This window comes from Varanus komodoensis, unplaced genomic scaffold (assembly GCF_004798865.1).
Source record: "Varanus komodoensis strain SLA01 unplaced genomic scaffold, ASM479886v1 scaffold7_1, whole genome shotgun sequence".
NCBI lineage: Eukaryota > Metazoa > Chordata > Lepidosauria > Squamata > Varanidae > Varanus > Varanus komodoensis.
The window spans coordinates 8,747,331-8,768,355 of NW_025336479.1; the positions used below are offsets into that span (position 1 = coordinate 8,747,331).

The following is a 21,025-nucleotide window of genomic DNA, read 5'->3' on the forward strand; positions in this document are numbered from 1 at the left end:
ACCACATACATCCCCTGAACAGTGCTCTTACAATGAACATGCCAACCTGTGGCAATTCAGTTCCAATCCAAAGAGTTCCACTGGGTTTTTGATGTTCTCCAGCTAAATGGAACCCCCCACCCCCCAACCTGCCTTCCCATGCAGGTGAGCAAAGAATGTTAACTTGGAAAGCTCCCATCTCTAAAAGGATTAACCTCTGTGCCTTCGCTAAGACCAGGAATGGGGGAGGTAGGGAACTGAGTCGATTAGTTAACCTCTGGAACAACTATGTCGCATTCTGTGTTACTTGTATGTGCAAATGGAATGCTAAAACTTTTAAGAGGTGTGTTGGTCCAAAGGCAAAATTTATAAGCGTGCTTCAACCTGCTAGTAATTTTGTCACATCTCTGAGCAGAGAGAAGAATCTCCTAACATTGAAATGTTGCCTGCAAAAATCTTTCCTTTCTCCTAAAGTGTTCTGACACAGTTCAATTATGAATAACAAAGTTGGTAACTGTATTAAAAGATGGATACAGTGCAAGTACGAATGGCAGAGAAGCACATGAATGTGGCTTTCGTGAGGAGCTCTCATCAACCTGAAAAACTGCCACAGACATGCTCCACTGATTTTCAATAGGAAAGGTCAGCCAGGAACTCAGCTACCCCTCTGCTGTGGTAGCTGATGCGTTGTGTTTGTGGTGATTTCCCTCTGCTTGTAATGAATATGCATGGGGCCTAGCTGTTCAGCTCCACAGAGCATGCATTTCGCATATCAGTTCCATGCTCATCCCTTCAGAAATAAGAAGCCAGAATCCATGAATCCATGTATGAGGTGATATGCTGTGATGCGGAAATGAAAAACCGCACACAGAGAGAGAGAAAATGCAAATTTGGTGCATGGGGGCCTTTGTCCCTCAGCACTTTTGAGTTCCTCCAGGTATGACTAAACTTGCATCCCCAGTATGGCTTTGAAGTGCAATTATCTGCCTTCATTGTACACCCAGGTCTCACAGCTATCCCTGCTAGATATTTTAGCCCATGTGGCCCCCCTCCCTGCCCCCACCCATCTACACTGCTGGTGCCACAGTGGGAGCACTGGGCTGAGCAATCTGCAATGCAGATTTAGTGAATCAAAACAACATCTGGGGAAGTTGCTATTTGGAAAAGGCTGGCCCAAATCTGGAGACTCCTCCTGCCATCCTAACAGTTGGGCAGAAAAGGGAACTCCACACAGTGCCTTTCTGTATGATATGTGCAACTGCCAAAATTCCTTCTACCAAAATATTGTTAGTGCAAAAATCATGCTGCAAATCTGCATGAAAAAACATTTAAACAGGCAAATACAAAACACAGTAGCTGCTTTTGCAAGATGCCTGCTTTATTCATTTTCTGTATCTAACCTCTCTCAGTCCTGAAAAGTTGCTATGAGAAAATGCATGGCAAAGTCACAGGAAAAACATAGGAAAGTCACTGTGTGTCCATATAATAGAGGAGAGATAGAAATTGATGGGTGCACTGGAATCCTCTGATTGTGCCTTAACGGGTCCCACATATGTGTATAGACGTCTGTTATTAATCCATTTCAATCCAAGGAAGTAGAATTAGAGGTGATAGCTGGAGGATTGTTTTTATTCCATTAGGCAAAACTTGTATATTTTGATATGTCATGATGTTGGCAGGTATAGAAACTTTGAATGAGACAAGCACAGCCAGCTCTACTTGTCTCTGTATGGCATTTGTGGGGATAAGATGGAGGAGGAGAATGATGGAAGCTGCCTTGAGCCCTTTGTAGGAAAAAGGCAGGATATAAATTGAATAAATAAATAAATAAATAAATAAATTTGAACTCTGCCTCAGTTCCTCATGGAACTGTAAAATGATCATGATAATCATTTAAGACAGCCATATGAATAGCTAGGACGGCAAAGACATTTTCAACCCAGAAATACTTAGGATTTCTAATCCTAATATGGTTCACCAGAGTATGGATTGTTTTTGGATAGTAGGTTGTCATTCCGTGCAAATCCTGCACTATGAGTTGTTAATCACAAACAAACCAGGAAGACAATCCATGTTGACAGGCTGTGAATCCAACTCTATCCAGAAGGGGCCTGAATCTCTCTAAAGAGGATAAGTTACATTTTATCCATAAATAATAAGTTCTCTCAGGTTTCTCCCACAGCGAATCAAATTCACAAAGAGGCTGGTTTAAAGTAAAGGAATTCTTTTCACTTATTACTATCCAAATCTGAACTTTTCCCAAATGGAGTAAAAAAGTGTTTCACTGCCCTCTAGTGGATATATTGGCTGGTACTATTGAATGATACCCCCATATCTTTCATTCTTAATGGGTCAATCTCCAAATTTGGTTAATAGAAGGAAAGCATCACAGTGTGTACTTTCCCAGTCAAAATCTTATGGCCGATTGAGCAGGCAAGAAGGAGTACTGAGAGTTGCTGTTAGAGTGAACTGTGTTCCATGTTGGGCTGTGTGACCAAATCCCAGTTCCATGCTTTAATCTCCATCTTCATCTGCCTTTCATCCTGTGGAAAGACTGGTAGAAAAGCTCAGGTTCTTCTTGGACAATGGCTTTTCAGCTTCAATAAAACTGCACTGTTGCCCAACACTGGCGTGTTGAAATCAACCTTAAACTAGTAAGAAAGCACATTGGTGGGAAATCATTTTATACCCCCAGGACATCCCATTTACCGGAAATGAAGATGAAGTGACATAAGCCATGGGGGGAATGAAGATTCAGAACAGGAAGACACTTGCGGGTTCTTATATGAGAGACAAACATGAAACAAAGAGAGAGGACTGATCCACACTTGCAGCTGCTATTGTGAATAACTTCCACTGGATCTTATTTGAGGTGATGTGAAACCATGCTGTTTTGCCACATAGTTCAATAGTTGCTTTGTACATGGAGCTGTACATATACAACGTGTATGTATAATAATAGAGTCATGTATCCATGTGTGTGAATTCTCCCTCTCACCCTCAGGTGAGTGTGAATTAGTTAATGCAGGTGTTATGTTGGGAAGAGCTCAGCTTTGAGGGGGGGCATCTGAAACATAAAAGTGAAGACAGCTGACATTCATATGCCTCCACTTGTAATGTTACACTGAGTGCTTTGGTTACTGGGCTATACAAAAATGTAATGAATGAAATGAAATGGCAGTTGGAGGCTGGAGAATCACATTCTTTCTGAAATTGGCCATCCAAAGGTGACTGCTCTGTGTGCTGACCTTAACTGTGCATGAAGACAAAGTCTTTATGTCATCTTCATCCCCTGAAGCTCACTCAAGTTTGGATTGCAGGAATCCCCCACACAGTTGTGGCCAACCTCTCACCGTTTTCTTACAAATAGAAAAATATGTATGTCAAGATGAAGCAGGAAGTTTATGTCCCTTTAACCTTTGTTTATGCCCCTACCCAGAAATAGATACTATCTGTTTATATTCTGAGAAAGCCCCAAGAAACTCCTGCTTTGTCGGTGGGTCAAAAGGAAAGGGGCTCATTGTGCCTCTTCAACTGTGCCGAAGTTGTCACCTTGCTGTACCAAATAAATGGTGATCACTGTGGTCAATGTGTGCACTGTAGTATTGGAAGTGGGATGTCACATAAGAAACACCCTAAAGGACATGCTGCAGTGAGATGACTGTTCCCTTCACAAGCAGGCATACCAGAGAATATCACTGATGTCCAAAGGAGCAGGCTAATAGCCTCACACCAGAGCAAAGTTCCTTGGGAACTTCATAAAATGAACCCTGCTATTGGGAGACCAGTGCCTTTGAACCAGCTAAGCTGGAGGCTGTGACAATGGATCCAGCTGGTCTTGCAGGTAATGACTTGATAGCATAGAAAGGAACCAGTGTTAGAGATGCAGCAGAGCAGGTGCAATCAGAGCAGGTGCACATCCATTATAGGTCAGCTTCTGATATCCAGTAGGGCAGGAGTGGACAGGCTTCAGGTTTGAAGGATTTACTAGAACCCCAAGATCCACCAATCAGAGAGGTACAAAACACACACACACACACACACACACACACACACACTCATAGAATTCTGAGCCAAGGAATTTGTTTTGGGTACCAGAGAGCAGAATGGAGCTTGCAAAACTTTCACACAACATTTGAGTCTTGTTCACCCCAGCTTTCTTTGTTTCATCAGTATATGCTGAAATTTGGATTCAATACTCCAGAACTTGTCTTGCATGGTGTGCACCATTCCCTCTGCCCCAGAGGTGGATTAGTGATAAAACAAACACATCTTGCAATTTTATTCCTGCATTGACGTTGTGTCCCTGAAACCATTCTATTTACAGAGCTACTCTTCCAGTGCAGCAAGCAGCAGTGGCAACTGCTGTAAAACAGAAAGACATTCCAGGGATGACAGACCAAAGGATTGGTAGGGAGGAAGGAATGCTGGTACTTTATCTTCCCAGATAAAAGCTTCTTTGGGGGGCTGTGTGAACAGCGTTTGACTCCCTGGGACAAACTACCTTCTCAGCTTTTTGATCACTATGGGTGGAGCTTAGCTTGAAGGTCACAGTGAAGGAATGCAAATTGCCATCACACCAGGCTCCAACAAGAACTAAGTGGGCTTCTTAGCTGCCTCTTAATATGATAGCATTGAGATGTGCAGAAAAGACGGGGAGCAACAGTGCACCCTCTTTGCACCATGTCCAGATCAAGCTAAGCCTGTCAACAGTAAAATCCTCAGCATTCCTCTAACAGTATCATCAAGTTCCCAGCTCTCTCAAACCTGCAGGTTCCAGGGCAGGATTGCTGAGCATTTCCTGTCTCCAGAAGAGGTAAAACCAAATGGTTCTGAACTGCTGCTTTGCCTAAGGGAGCACTTCTTGCCTGGAAGTAGATGTACATGCTCTGTGCTGATACAGGGCCAAATACTGTAGATAAAAGACCAAATGCACAATTACTGTGTCACATTTTGAATGGATCTAATGGCTTCCAAAGTCAAATGGAGCTTTAAGGTGTCCAAGAGCCTTAGACTACAATCCTATACAATTTACTTGGATAAGAATCTTACCAAGAGGATAAGGGCTGTAACTCAGTGGGACAGGCCATGGTTTGCCTGCAGTACACCCTAAGGAAAGGTCTCAGTCAAAAACCCCAGAAAGCCACTAGCTGTCAGTGTGGATAACACTGATCTGGAAGGAAGAATGGCCTGACTCCGTATAAGGCAGCTTCCAATGCCCCTACCTTGAAGAAGCTGCCGGGGTTTGCAATCATTGCAGCACTGTATGCTTGAATGAGGTGATTTTTTAGAGTCCTTTCCAAATGCATGAATTTCTGTTATGTTTCTAAGTTCCTCTGGTTTTTTGAGAAAAGGATAATGAAAGATGCACACCAAAGAGTAGTTTTCCATCACAAGGAATTCATTGTAAAATGGTGGGGGCAGGGCATGACAATGATTCTTCACTGACATTTACAACAGGTTAAATCACAAGCATAAATAGGATAAATATTTGGGGTTCACAGTGACTAAATAAAACTAATCTGAACAACTGGGACCTGACCCAATGGCCAATAATACTAGGAGAGTCTCACTATCTCCAACAAATTTTTAAAAAATTAAAAGGAAACAATTCAGTATCTCCCTTAGGAACACCAAGAGATACTAAATTTTAATAACACTATAAGCATAAGCTATTATTTTAAAAACTAGATTTTTAAAAAAGCACAGCAGCAGCAGAAGTATCTGCTGTTCCGAGGCATTACTTGGCATAAGGGTACTTCCAGCGAAGGATGGCACCGTCCGCACTTACACTCACAATGAATTTGTTGTTCGGGCAGATTTTTAGGCGGGTGATGCTGCCACTGTGGCCAACTCCAACAAAAGTCACTTCACCCTCATTGTAGTCCCACACTTTCACTAGATGGTCATCTCCTCCTGTAGTGGAGAGAAAAAACGTTAGACTTCCTGTAAGACAGTCACTGTTCCATTTCAGAAGTAAACAGAGAGGTGTGGCCTGAAATGAAAAGTTGCAGTGTTGAGTGCTCCTGTTCAGGGATTCAGTCAGCCATGTCTTTTTCCACTACAGTGGTACCTCGGCTCACAAACACCTCAGTTCATGACCAAATCGGGTTGCAAACAGAAATTTCAGGAAAAAATTGCCTCAGGTCGCAAACTCTGCATCAGGTAATGATCGTGATCTCACCCGTCTTCCCTGCATGGGTGCGATCGTGGTCATGCTGGGGGGGGGGGGGGAGATGGCCGTGATCGTACTCGGGGGGCTGGGGAGATGGCCGTGATCACGGTCACGCTCGTGCAGGAAAGATGGGCACGATCGTGGTCATGCTCATGGTGGGGTAGACCACCATGAGATTGTGCTTGGGAGGGAGATGGCTGTGATCGTTGTTGTTCTTTGTTACTTTGTTTCAAATTTTTGTGATTAAAAAATGGTTACAGAATGGATTAACTTTATTTACATTGAACCTAATGGGGGAATTTGACTTGGCTCATGACCAATTTGGGTGGTGACCAAAGTCGTGGAACGGATTAAGTTTGTGAGCCAAGGTACCACTGCATCTTCTATTCCATTCCCCTCACCAAAACAGACAGCATTTGCTGCCCACTGAGCATGTCCCCACAGAGTTGTTTTGGAGCTCCCTGCAATTAGAGCCTTCTTCTGAAGAATATTTGTACTTCCAAAATTGTGGAGTCCCCCTGTCCCAGTCTGTTTATATCTCCTTGCACAAGCATGGTGCTGTTGGCTACATTATGAGTCACACTCAGCGAACAAATGCTCCAATAATATATAGGCTGAATGTCAGGACTGAAATGAAAGCGGAATGCAATTTAAGGTCCTAGGCTTTGTGAGCAAAGAAAGGGTACTGGGAGTTATACCAAATGAATGGAAGAAGGGAACAGGGTTGGAAGCCATGACAGAAATGCATGAACTAGGACTGTGACTCTCCAGTCTAACAGTGAGCTTCAATTGGGACCCCAAAGTGAAGTCATCCATAACACTCTTTCAAGATTTTTTCATTTCGAGGTTACATGGGTTCCCCACCATCCCCCTTTTTCCAAAGCTAAATCCAATTTCCTTCTCCGTCATATCAATCTCTGGCCTCTGCAGAGGATTTAGTCTCAGCTCTCAATAGCACTAAATCCTGCCAGCATATGGAGAGAACATCTCTTGCAGAGGGAGAACAGAATCTCCACAGTATAAGGCCTTAAAAATTCATTCAGCTCACCAGTGACAAAGTAGGCACCATCTGATGTAATATCCATCCCATTGATGGAGCCAGACAGGGAGCCCTCCAGGTTTCTGATTGGAGAGCCATCAAATACCTCCCAGTAACCAATCTAGAAGCCAAGGAGAAATCTGATTTAGAAAAACTGTGTGTGGCTTCGGTTGTACAGCAACAAGGAATCCATTTCATACATTTATTAAGATGCAGTAAATATATCATTCCCAGGCAATGATCCAACCAACCACTCAAAATTGTATTTATTTAATCCACAGAACTTTCCATACATCAGGACATCAGAGTTATTAAAAATAAGCAGTAAAAAGGTATGTAAAATAAACAGGATGACGCATGTTAAAAAGACAAAAAAAAAATCAATATACTTACATGTAACATAGAATCCGCAACGATCAGTCTTGTGAGATTCATCTCCAAGTGCTTCCCTTTACCCCACACGGTCACTCACCTTCCGGTCTGTGCCACTTGTGATAAGCTGGTGCTCATCAGGATGATAACACACACATTTGAACAAGGTGTTGGCCAAGATCATCTGGCGTCTCATGAAGCGACTAGTGGGGGGGAAAAGACTCTCTCGTTTTTGAAGTTAAATTTGGTCTACCTATGCTCCTCCCACCAATAATAATCATTCCTGCTTTTAATCACTGACATATGGATCTGTGTTTTAGGAAACAGCCAAGTCTCTTTTGCTTGCTGAGGTAGATGAACTCAAGCACTGCAATCCCAGAGGGCTGCTTTAGACAGAGGGCTGCTTGTGACCCTGCTTGGGGGAGGGGGGGTTGCTGTTTTTGGACAGCATAGCCAAGCCTGGAATATGCAAGATTACCCTCTATTAAAAAGAAGAAATGCTGTGAAAGAAGGAATGCTTAGTACTATACTGTAGCTAAGATAGTCACAACTCCAAACAAGAGTGACCTTACACAAGATCCCAGATAATGCATGTTCCATCAATGCTGGCCGTTACACACTCTCGGTTATCCTTCTTGATCTTGATGCATGAAATAGAAGAGATGTGCTCCTTCATTACCTCTTCCAGTTTTCGTGTTTCCTTGCTGACCTCCCACACTCTCACCTTCAGCCCAACAGCAGAAACAAGAGGGACAGCATTTATTTATTTTATTTATTTAGAGTATTTGTATGCCGACCCATCACAGAGCCTCAGGACGGCTTACTTAAAATAAAATAAAACATAATACAAATACAATCCAGATCCACCCTGGCTGCAGATTAAAACCTATAAGCTGATGTTAAAAGTCATTAAAATATTGTTCAAATAAAAAGGTCTTAGCCTGGCGCCGAAAAGCAAATGACGGCGGCGCCAGGCAGACCTCTCTGGGGAGCGCATTCCATAGGCAGGGCGCCACCGCAGAGAAAGCCATCCTCCGGGTACTTTGCCTCCTAATGTCTTTCACGGAGGGTTCCCGGAGGAGGGCCTCTGCTGCCAATCTCAGGGGGCGGGAGGGCAAATACGGAAGAAGGCGTTCCTTTAAGTACCCAGGTCCCAAGCCGTTAAGGACTTTATAGGTAATAACCAGCACCTTGAATTGAGCCTGGACTTTGATGGAAAGCCAGTGAAGCTGGTAGAGGTCTGGGGTTATATGAGAATAACGCCCAGTCCCCATCAGCAACCTGGCTGCTCTATTTTGCACCTTCTGAAGTATCCGGACTGTCTTCAAGGGCAGCCCCACATAGAGCATGTTACAGAAATCCAACCGGGGAGTAGCCAATGCATGTGTCACTGTCGCTAGGCAATCGTCCTCCAGGTAGGGATGCAGCTGATACATTAACCGAAGCTGAAGGAAAGTGCTCCTCGCCACCGCAGTCACCTGAGCTTCCAGGGACAGCTATGGGTTGAGGAGCACTCCCAAGCTGTGGACCCTGTCCTTTAGAGGGAGTGCAACCCCATTCAGGGCAAGGTCCAAGTCACCTACCCAGGAGCTCGAACCACCCACCAACAGGACCTCTGTCTTGTCTGGACTGAGTTTCAGTTTATTGGCCCTCATCCAGCCTATTACCTCGGCCAGGCACTGGTTCAGTACAGCCACTGCCTCACCTGATCGGTTGAAAAAGAGAGGTAGAGCTGGGTATCATCAGCATACTGATGATTCCGCAGCCCACACCTCCTAATGACCTCTCTCAGCAGTTTAAATAGTGCTTTTACCCTACATGCTCAAAATCTGTGCAATAACCAATATATTTTGTTGGTTATTGGTTTTAATGTTGTAAGCCATCCTGAGACATTGTTGTAAAGGATGGCATATAAATGTTTTTAAAAAAATATTATATCAGCAACCCTTAAACTAACTTATTTCTAAGACTCCTTAAATAGGTCGGGCCAACCTTATTTCTTTATTATAATGAGGAATATGCCCGAAGAGTGGTGGTTTGCTTAAGGCCACTTGAAAATATTTGTGGCAGAACTTGTGAACCAGGGATTTGCAGTTTATATGGTTTGAGGTTGGCTTCACCCATAAAACTCATCACTTAATTGTCATGCAATGACACACCGCTGCACACTTGCTCTGTCTCTCATTAAAATAATAGTGCTGTAGTTGGCATCAATCTGTACAGTTCTATTTGCCTCCAATGTTTCAGTCATCATCACTTGATCCTATAATCAATAAGGCATAGGCACTGATAGCGTGAAAACTACAAAGCAGGTCCATGGATGTTTGGGGTACCTTACCTGGCCTTCACCTCCCCCACTGATAATTCTTTTGCAGTCACTTGTGGTAGCCACAGCTGTCACACCCATACTATGAGCATGCTCTATCACGTACATTAGCCGCCCAGTTTCTGGAGTGAAGGCACGGATTTTCCCATCATTCCAAGCTAAAGCACAGTAAAAGCAACTGTTCAGGGCAAAGAATCTCTTTCACATCTCCTCCCTCCACCAAGTATTGTCTTACTACTTTACAGAGAATGCACATGGTTGGTGCTAGTATGAGAATAGCTTCACTACAGAGCTGACAAGTATCTAGAGGAGGTGGCTGTTATCATTTTTTCCCACAAAGGTAAAAGCTGAGCAGACAGTATTTGACGTGCACTGCACCTCTCTTCAGCTGAGAAACTTGGTGCTTTCTGTGCCAGAAACCACAGCAGGGTTCATGCCAGTGGGTTTCATCTAACCTCTGCCATGACCCCAGTTCAATTTGTTCACCCAGATTCTGCAACTTTCAGTTCCCATAATGCAGCAGCACCATTTCTACAGTGCTGAAAGACCTTAGTACTTTCTAGGGAGCCTGAGTGGTCTGACTAGTGACAAAGCCATGACTTCAAATGAAGGCACCTGACAGTGGATACAGTGCTTCATTAAACCGGACAATGCAAAATGCATTCACCTGAAATGATGCTCTTGCCATCCCTCATAAAATCAATGGCATGGCAGGTCATGTTGGGAATTGTTATTCGTAGTAGCTCCCTATTTTCAGGTGTATACCACACACGGATGTCACTCTTGGAACAGGTAGCAAATAAGTCAGATGTACCACTGTGGAAGGCAGAGAACCGGGCTTAGGAAGTACCATACAAGAGAAAGGCTTGCTGCTAAATCTCAGCAACTTACCAGATGACAGGACTGAGCCACTAGGCCGTATTTTTTATTTATTTAAAAATATTTTAAGCCATCTCTAAGAGCATCTCAAACATCTTATCATCTTTACATAGCAGAACAACACCAGCACTTCAGTGAATTTCAGAGTAAGTCAAAGCAGAAAAGGATGATTCACATGCTGCTCTGTGCCCTGCTCAAGAACATAAAGCAGATGAGTAATTCCAAGTAGGGTTAAACAATAGCATGCCATTGCACTCATCTGAAGAGCACCCACATGAGAGGCATGGATCACACCCGGGCATCAGAATACTGTACACCTCACAGGACTGTCTCATTAAACAGAAGAGATGCCTGCTGGCACTCTGATGACAAGGGTGATCTGCGATTGCTTCCAGCACTTGTTTTTTTTAACTCGGTAAATGTTTGACACCATATGACAGGAGAGGCATGGTGGCCTGCAAAGCTACCTGTCTGTCTCAAGCAGCCAGTTTGCAGAAGGCAGCAACTGAACCTTCATCTTTAAATAATATCATGATCTCAGTACTGACAGAAAACAGGAATACTCCTGCTTATTCAAGAGGAGAATTCAAATAGATGATGAACCAGGGCAGATAGCCTATTATTTTAAAATTATATTACACTTATACACACTATTCTTCCTCTTGCAAGGAACCCAAAGAAGCTTGCAAGGTTCTTCACCTCTCCATTTCATCCTTGCCACAACCACTTTGTAAATTTGTTAGCCTGAGAGTCCATGACTGGCCCACATTCATCCAGAAAGCTTCACAGCAAAGTGGGGAGTGGAATGTGGACCTCTTGAGCCCCATCATTATAGCTACTATACCACACTGACTCTCAGACTAATGTTCAAACCACCTTGTTGAGTAAAAGCATGGTTACCCAACATCGGAGCTGAAAAGGGCTTCCAGAAAGCTTCCCAAGATCAATAATGGGATGGCCCTTGCCTTTACAGGTACAAAGAGCTGACACAAAAGGAAAGAAGACTGAAAGGGGAAAAGGAAGAAGAAAAACTCAGGCGTCAGTTCTTAATTACAACATTCTTATCATGACCTGAAGAAATGGAAAGACTGCATTGCCACTGATACGGATAGACACTTATGAAGGCAGTGTTAGTCTTAGTTTAGATTATGTTTAGGCTTAGGCAGCAGGGAAGAAGGCTATCCTAAATAAAATAACCATTCAGTTAAGAAGCTTTCATTGTGCCAGTTACAGGGCAGTCATTTCTCCATGAAGAAATCCAACATGGCTGAAGGATGCATCTGGTTGACTCAATAACATGATTAAGGCCAATCTAATGGCATTGGTTTAATAAAAATTGCTTGCTTAAGTCATTCTGTGCAGCTCCAAAAACAGGAGAACTGCTCATATGAGTAAACAGCTCCCATGAAGCTGGAACAACATCTAAAGGACAGCTTAAAATGGAGGAGAAATGGAATATTTTCACCAAAATAAGTCAGGTCCCAAGCAAAAGTTCTTTCCAAACTCAGAACATGAACTGGACCGTAGAGAGATTTGTCAGTAACACTTTTTATAAATCTAATTGCAGTAAAGAAACTGGAACTAGGTAATAGACCTGGCAGCAGTCAAGTCATCACCTCAATCCGTAGTGCCCTTTCCATTTGTACAGAACAGAAAAAATTTCTAAGTTGCACTTACAATGGGAAAATGATATCATGGATGGCCTCGCTGTGGCAGGTGGCTATGAGCTCATCCTTAAAATCCGAAAATGCAAATCGATAAATCTGTGCTTCATTTGTGCCCACAAAAAACTGGTGGCCCTGCCCTCGTGGTGTGATAGATGTGACAGCTCCTTTCAATTGAACTTTCCTGTAGAGCCAAAGGAAATTTTTACTGTAGAAGATGACTACTTTTTTGATCATTCATTCCACCCAGGACTTGCTTTTACCTTTTTTGTGCTATATTTTTCCTTCCAGTAATGGCTGATGGCAGAACCTGGCCTTAGTAATCAGGAAATACTCAGGTGTAAAATATTACAGAGCATTTAATGGTGTTGTGGGTCATTCCTCCTTTAAAAAATATGCTACCTTGTCATTTGTTAAAATTAAAGCTGCACAGCTGAAAATAACTGTGGCCATTTTCAATTATCTATGAACTGAAATTGTCTGGTTTACTTTTCACATGATTGGATAGCATCAATCGGCAAATTTGTATTTCAGAGCTGATTTTTTTTTTAAACAAAAAGCCATCAAAATGAATTAACAACTGCTGTGTGAAAATTCAGATTTAGTAATACTGGCCTAAAGTCTGCCTGACAAAATGGATCTGTTAGTTTCATTTTCCAATCAAACACCCTCTTTTCTAGAGGTCTAATAAAGGTTACCATTTTATTCTCCAGCTGCTCAGCTTGCAGAATGAACACCATCAAATTAAATTAACAACCACTGTGTGAAAATTCAGATTTGGTAATGCTGATCTTAGGCTTGCCTGACAAAATGGATCTTTGAGTTTCATTTTACAATCAGAACCTCCCCCACCCACCTTTAGAACACTAATAAAGGTCACCACTTATTCTCTAGCTGCTTAGCTTGCAAATGAGTTTAACATTCAGAATGCACCTCAAAATTAATTTCAATACATTTGATAAGCAGGTATGAAATTAAAGGATAGTAGACTCCTCTTGTATTAGATTCAATTTATCCAGTAGAAGAACTAAGTAATATAACGTAAGTCATTGCCCTCCACCTATCATCAATAAGACTACCATCCTGTTTGGAAGAAAGTTCTGTTGAAATCAGTTTATCTAAAGCAAGATTGCAAAGACTTTAGGCTTGTAAGATCTACTTTTAGTAGAACCTTGAGATCCATAAGCCAGAGTCTAGTGTATGCACTTAGAATTAAAGAACTCTGAGCTTAGGAATTTGTCCTTTGTAAAGAAGAGCTACATTCACTCCTGGTTATACAAAGCGTTCTATATTCCATCAATACTGTTTAGGGTGGGGCACCATTTTGTTGTTACCATTATTAAAAAAACTGAGAGTTGGAAATCTTGTTGACCTATTGCCACAGTGCTGATTGACTTACAGAGATCTTCCAATACATCTGGATCTACCTTCTGCCATTTTTGATCTGGTGTGCGGCATTGCCTGCTTAAAAATAAATACTTACCAACTTTGCAATTGTTGTACAATGTTGTGTTATGTACCATGATTTCCTCATTGCATGTAAGTGGTGCATTCTTTGTATGGTAATGTCCTTGCCTATAAATATGCAGAAACTCACTTGATTACTTTATATTTGGCTCCTGAGCAAAGAGCTACAACTCCAGCTCCAGTACCAATAACTAAGTCGCCTGTCTTCAGCAAAAGCAATGCTGTGATTCCCTAGAAGAAACAAGAATTGAGATACTTACATACTAGCTGTATCACTGCATTTGTGCAGTATGACTGGATAATCCAACAGAGTGTCTTGCAAAGTGAGGTAGCATATATGCAATTAAGATTACTTTTTTTATCAAATCTATGGAAAGGGGCAAAGTTGTTATTATTCTGCAGCGCAGAAAAGAAACACTTTTAGAGTTAGAAGTCTACAAAATAGGAAAAGAAAAAAATCATATGGCTAGCCAAACACATAGATGCAGGCAATACCTAAGTTCTGTTTCTACAGGTGTTCCATAAATGAGAAACTTTATGTGCCTGGACAGGAGCTTGTGACATCAGCTATCATGAGCAGCAGCCTACTTCATTTGATGGATATTGAATGTTGTTGTTGTTGTTGTTAGTCACGAAGTCCTGTCCGACCCATTGTGACCTCATGGACAACATTCCTCCAGGCCTTCCTGTCCTCTGCCATCACCCGAAGTCCACTCAAGCTCACACCGACTGCTTCAGTGACTCCATCTAGCCACCTCATCCTCTGCCGTCCCCTTCTTCTTTTGCCATCTATTGTTCCCAGCTCTTCTCCAGGGAGTCCTTCCTTCTCATTAGGTGGCCAAAGTATTTGAGGATATTGAATAGTGGGTACAAAATATTTTATATATGTTTTATATCTCCCCTTCCGTAAAAATATAAAATGTCCAATCTGGTGTTCCACAATATATTTATAAATAAACACACTGTCTTAAAGCAAGAATAAGCAGTTAAGAGGCAGTATTAAAGCAATCTTGGGGGGAATTTATACATGATCAAGGATGTTAAGAGCTCTATGTGTTTACCTAAAAGAATAATGTCTTGACTTTTCAGGTACACACTCAAAGCTGTTTATGAAAAAACCAATAAATAAAATGGGATGAATTCAGTTGTTGGCTGTGCATTAAATGAATCAAATCCAGTTGATGGCTTTGTACCCAAGCAAACTTCTGTCTGAGTCTGGTGGGGCACTTGAATCTTGTCAATTCCCCCTATGCTTCTGGAAAAGCTGCTTGAGGGATGAAATGGGATATGGTACAGAGGCCTGCTGTGGGGACAGAGAAGCAAACATAAAGTGCCTTGCTGAACATGAGTAGAAGTGCTTTCCACTAGTGCAAGGCCACCACTGATTACAACTCAGTATATCAAGCTATAAGAAAATTAAAAAGAGTAATGATTTAAAAGAGAACAGGAACAGCTAAAACATGAAGACACCATCAAACCAAGGCATTCATATCAAAAGCCTGGAGAAATAAAAAGAGGTTCACCTGGTAGCTGAAAGACATCACACAGTTCCCAGGCAAGCCTGTCACAGGAGAAATCTCTCCAAGTAGTGTGCCAAAACTGAGAAGGCCCTCTCACCACCCACCTCAGCTCAGATGGAAGGGCCATCTGGAGGAGGACCTCCAAAGGTAGTTGCAGCAAATGAGCACAATTCTGTGGGAGAAAATGTGTGCTCAGGTATCTAGATCCCGAGCCATGCAGGGCTTTGAAGGTCAGCAGCACTTTGAGTTGTGCTGGGAAATGACCTGGAAGCCAGGCAGAGCTCTTTTAAGCACTGGCAAGGGACATTCTCTGCTAACGGTCCTACTCTGAAGCTGAGCCATTTCCAGCAGTCTTCAAGAAGAAGCCCACACTGGAGTAGTCCACCCCTAGAGATGAACAGAGCATTCATAACTATGGCCAGGCTCTCCCTATGCAGGAGGGGGCACAGCTGGGAAAGGGGCTCCATGCAACTGATGCTACTTCTCCATCAGCTATAGAGCTGGACCTATGAGTATTCCCAGACTGCAAACCATTTGGGGAACAGAAGAGAAGAGGCTGAATACCACCCCCTTAGGCAGACAAGCCACCAACAATAGTATCTCTAGCTTCTCAGGACTGAGCTTCAGTTTATTGCTGTTCTTTTCATCCATTGCTGATTCTCAGCACTCCCATTGCTTTGCCTGCATCAGATGTATACACACAGGTTGATGTACAAGAGACCTTAGTCAAAAAGGAGAAACAAAAGATAACAGAAATGTAAAAATCTCACCCCGATAGCCAAGTTCAGGGGAAATGAATATAAAACAGAGTGCATTTGCTGGAGCACCGAAGTATAAACATCAAAGTACTGTAACACCAAATTTGGGTGGGGAATTACTTTTTGTAATGGCAAACCAGTACCTCAAATCCATGACACTTGCTATGTGTCCCTGCAGAGCCACTTGCTTGTTTTAGGCTTGGTCGTGATCATGACGGCTTGTTCTGTCATCCAAACCCAACTGGTTGACCTTGTCATGGGTTATTAAGAATGGCAACAGAGCCACTCAGCAAGAGCGGCAACTGCCCCCTCCCCCCCCCGCTTCCTTTTGTTATCTCACCATGGGTGGGCATCTCATGCTTCCACAGATACCAGAACAGCGCTCTGGAATGAGAGTTTCTTTCTCCTTGGCTTTTAAAATTTTCCAGTGCTTCAAAATGCAAAGTGGAAGTCATAATATTTTATTTTGTCTTATTATCTTAGTCTTCTGCAAAAGTGCTTTATGGCTGTCTGGTAGGCATACTTGTGCAATAGCAAAGACAAGATAAAAGGAATTTTAAACAACAGGAGTGGGAGAACAATATGCAGATAGCTTTATCGTCTGTTTGGTGTACCCACAGGTTATTCAGAGAATGACCACCCCACCCTAGTTTATGTTTTGTACTAGCATGATGTACAAATTTGCTCATAAATTATGACAAATATCTTCAAATTTGTGATGTACATGTTCCAGAAACCTGCAGGCAATGGCAGCTGTTCTGGGTTCAACTGCAAGGCATCCCTGAATACTTGGGGATATGCACCTCCCTTCATAGTTTATGCAGTTATTTCTGCCCTTCTGATGAAGGATCGAGTGTTTCTTCAAGTCAGAACGTTAATATCTGAGAATACAGACATACATCTAGGAGTTGAACACTGACAGGACCATCACTTTTGGCTTTTGGGAATGAACAGTGAAGGCTTGAGAAAGTCTGAATATTAATGAAGACAGGGAGACAGAAAAGCAGGTAAAGGGACGATCATGGCAGGAGTCATCATTAAGGTTATTTACATATAGGTTAGTGCTGTCTCAGAATGTTCCATTGCTCATTTAAGCAGTCACATAAGAACCTCCTTCTTGGAGTCAGATTGATAGTCCATTCAGCCCAGTATCATGTTTTGAACATGCCTTCATTTGTCTTTCCATAAAGCACTAACGGAAGGTTCTTTCTGATCATTTCCACTTTTTGGTAATCAGACACTTTCAAACACCCACAATGATATGTTTTATTTATTGCTTGACAATCTTAGGTCTGCTTCACATATGCAGCCACCCTGCACTCTGTAAAATACAGAGCTGTGGTAAGCCATCTAAAATTCTCTCCTGTGAGGTTTGGGTAGATTTTAGTCATGGCAACATAACCTCTTAACTGCTTGCAATTTTTCCAAATTGTATTTGGAACTGCTCATGCTAACTAATTACCACACTGAGTTCCACCTTCCCAGTTGTGTCACAAGTGGTCACTTAGCCATGTCTGTGTGTATGAACTTGTTAACAGCAATATCTTCTATTAAAAATACCACCAGAAATGGAAATGTCCTTTCTAAATAAAAGAAGTTCTCCTGATATCTGCATGGGAATGGAAGACTGTTTTTGTGCAAACAGAATAAGCCAAATGATGAGTGCTGCTCCTCCTCAGAATTTATTCTCCAGAAGCAGGATTATCACACAAAGTTTTCTAAGGGGCATCAGCAGCACTTTACAAGTCCCCAGCTATCAAATACCTATCAACTCTGTCTTTGATCTGCAGCAGCACAGAATTCCCTAGAAGAGTAGGCTGCTGGAAACAGCCCTGGGCTTAGGCATGTGACAGGTGGCACAATTGCAAATAAACGTACAGTTGTGGAGTGATGTGATAGCAGGTTCTGACTACCTTGCTAGGAGATATGTAGCATTAATGCACTCAAGACAGGGCTTGTATTTTCCATGAGAGCTAGCCTATCTGCGAATACACCCACAATCCTAAACATATTCAATTTGAAGCAAGTGCTATGTGTTGCAATCAAATCAAAACAGGTACCACTAATACCTACAGAAAAGTAATACTCTTGAAATGGCCAAATCTTTCATAACAAAATCTGTCAGTAGCACGGCAGATTGATTTCAGTCCTGCTCCTTTCCTATCAAGACAGTCCTTTCAAACTCTTTATAATCCATTCTTATTATTCACGATGCTCAGCAGTTCATATTAATGATGCAATATTCTGCTTCTTGTCCCTTGTGAGCTAAACACAAAGGCTGCTGGAAGGTTTAACATTTCTTTTATTATTTACTTGTTACACAAAGAAATCACAGCCTTGACAAATCCTGATTACAAAAGATAACTTCCAAGCCAAATTGAAGCTCACTTATTTCCCTGCAGGGAGATGAAGCTCTGCATCCTATTATCATTCCTTTCATTCAAGTAGTTTACGGACCTTTCAAAATGTAAACACCCAAATATAACCTCTTTTCAAGGAACACAAACCCCTTCTTACTTGAGCAACTGAGGCAGCAGCATGTGTATAAAGGAATGCCTTTCCTTGCTTTGATTTTCAAAGGTGTTTCATCAGCAGACTTTCAGTAAGAAAATACTTGAAATCATACAATTTCCTGACAATTTCTAAAGGGATCGCTGCATTAGTGAGTTGCAGCAAAACAAACAAGAACTCCTGTGGCACCCTGGAGACTAATATATTTATTATGGCGGAAGTTTTCTTAAGCTATGCATCAGCTGAGTTGCTGATAACTAAATGGATGAAACCTTTGGTGGCTGGTATAATACACTTCCTTGTGAAATGCAAGACAATGGCAACAAAATCCCCCCAAACGCACAATTTTAATGGAAGTGCATTGGATAAAAATAACACACACACCAAAAAGAGGGTCAATTTACCAGAAAAGATTGAAAAGTCTTCTGATAGCTTAACGATAAATGCATGGGTCACCCAGGTAGGTCAGCATACATGAATATGTCATGAATATGGCTATGAGAAACTACTGAAACTCCCAACCTCTTCTTGCATATCCAACAAAGCCTATGCTGCAATATTTTTTAGGTTAAGGTGTCACAAAATTTAGTTTACCACTACCCACCCACCCACCCACTGACTCTCTCCTCATCTCTTTCTCACACACACAGAGAGAGAGACAGAGACAGACTGAGCATGTGAGCATCCAATTATAGAAGAATGAAACAATCAAAATCACAACTAATATAACACAACAGAAGCAAAACAGTGAGACTAATGTAAGCACTAAAACCCCTAAGCCATGGGTCCCCAAACTACAGCCCATGGGCTGCATCCGGCCCATCTCTGAGCTTTTGGACTCACTTGGGAAATGATGTCCGAACGAGTCCAAAAGCTCTTACCCAGTGCAGATGTACTCAGAGGGGAGATGGTCACGATCGCGGGCATGCTCATGCAGGGAAGATGGGCATGATCGCAATCATACTCGGGTGGGGGGAGATGGCTGCGATTGCGCCCACCTTCCCTGCACAAACACACCCGCGATCATGCTTGTCTCCACCCCTCCCAGCACGATCGCAGACATTGTAGCTATGTCCCTTGAATATGGACCTGCTCTTCCCCACCTCATCTCGGGCTTCTGCTGCAGCCCAAGTGAACAGAACAAACATTTTTAATTGTTAATTATTTTAATAATTATCAATTATTATTATTTTTATTATTTCAAAAATTTTAATTACTTTTCATTTTTTCCAAAAATTAATTTTAATGTGCAGTGTGCATAGGAATTCATTCATATTTTTTCAAACTATAGTCCAGCCCCTCAACAGTCTGAGGGACAATGAACTGGCCCCCTGTTTAAAAAGTCTGAGGACCCCTGCCCTAAAATAACAGTAGATAAAATGGAATTTTGTCTTCTTTGTATATGTAATAAAGTGAACTCCTGGTTCCAATAGCTCATGCTTCAATGCATTACTTAGTCTTAAAGTGCCATGAAACCCTGGTTTCTTTGCTGTAAAAGACAAGCACGGCTATACCTCTAAAATTTGAATTGATGTTACACTAAATAGAGAACTTTGTTTAAAAATACAAAACAGGTATCTCTGAGCTATAAGTCAAAGCAAGAATTGGTGTTTAAAATGGGAGAGATGACTTTATGTTAGTTGTCACTGAGCCTGAGGGTTACAGGAAGAGCTTGTCTTTCTACTTGATAAGGGGAATTCAAGTTCATATTTGCTAAGGGAGACTTCAGAAAAACTCCAGTTTCCTCTCCATAGCTTCAAAACATAATGTCCTGTGTAAACTGAGATCCAGAGCAATAAGGGTCCAAGAGCAATATTCTTGGCATAATCTCAATCAGGAAATGGGGACCTTTTCTGGCCTAAAGGTTGGCTTGCCACCCAAGAAATCTTACGAAAATAGTAACCATTACCACTCAACTCTTGTACTTGTTGTTCTATCACTATACATACAGTTCTCCCTCACAGACACATTTTGCCCAGCCTTCTCTTCTCAGCTGATCCATACAGATCAGCTAGGGATGCTGCATCTTTGTCCTCACATGGTGCAGTGAACAGCTCACCATCATAGGGATAAATATTCATATTCACTTGATAAGAACTGTCCTCCACCTGGAGAGAAGGAAGAAGTTGGAAGGCTGTATGGGGAACACCTGCGAACAGTATCGCATCCATGGACCAGAAGTTTCTCATGCGTGCTCTAGATATCTACAGGATCAAGATAATCCAATGTTACAGCTCTCTTGCTGCCTGCCAGGCTTCCTGCCCTTCCTTCGAGTTTTTAAAAATGTTTTAAAGATTTTTAATTTTAAAAAATGGGATGCGGGCACAATGCAACA

General features: G+C 42.1%; 1 protein-coding gene across 1 annotated transcript in view; it reads right to left on the minus strand.

Annotated features, from left to right (window-relative positions):
* Positions 1–5,442: 5,442 nt before the first annotated feature.
* CFAP52 (cilia and flagella associated protein 52) overlaps positions 5,443–21,025 on the minus strand; it is a 29,130-nt gene continuing 13,547 nt past the window's right edge. The window contains exons 7-14 of the mRNA XM_044453865.1: positions 14,032–14,132; positions 12,448–12,618; positions 10,559–10,707; positions 9,904–10,049; positions 8,138–8,289; positions 7,666–7,768; positions 7,203–7,314; positions 5,443–5,895 (exon numbers count right to left, since the gene is read on the minus strand). Of these exons, the coding sequence (XP_044309800.1) occupies positions 5,720–5,895; positions 7,203–7,314; positions 7,666–7,768; positions 8,138–8,289; positions 9,904–10,049; positions 10,559–10,707; positions 12,448–12,618; positions 14,032–14,132 (1,110 nt within the window). The 3' untranslated portion in view covers positions 5,443–5,719. The remainder of the gene's footprint in view (positions 5,896–7,202; positions 7,315–7,665; positions 7,769–8,137; positions 8,290–9,903; positions 10,050–10,558; positions 10,708–12,447; positions 12,619–14,031; positions 14,133–21,025) is intronic.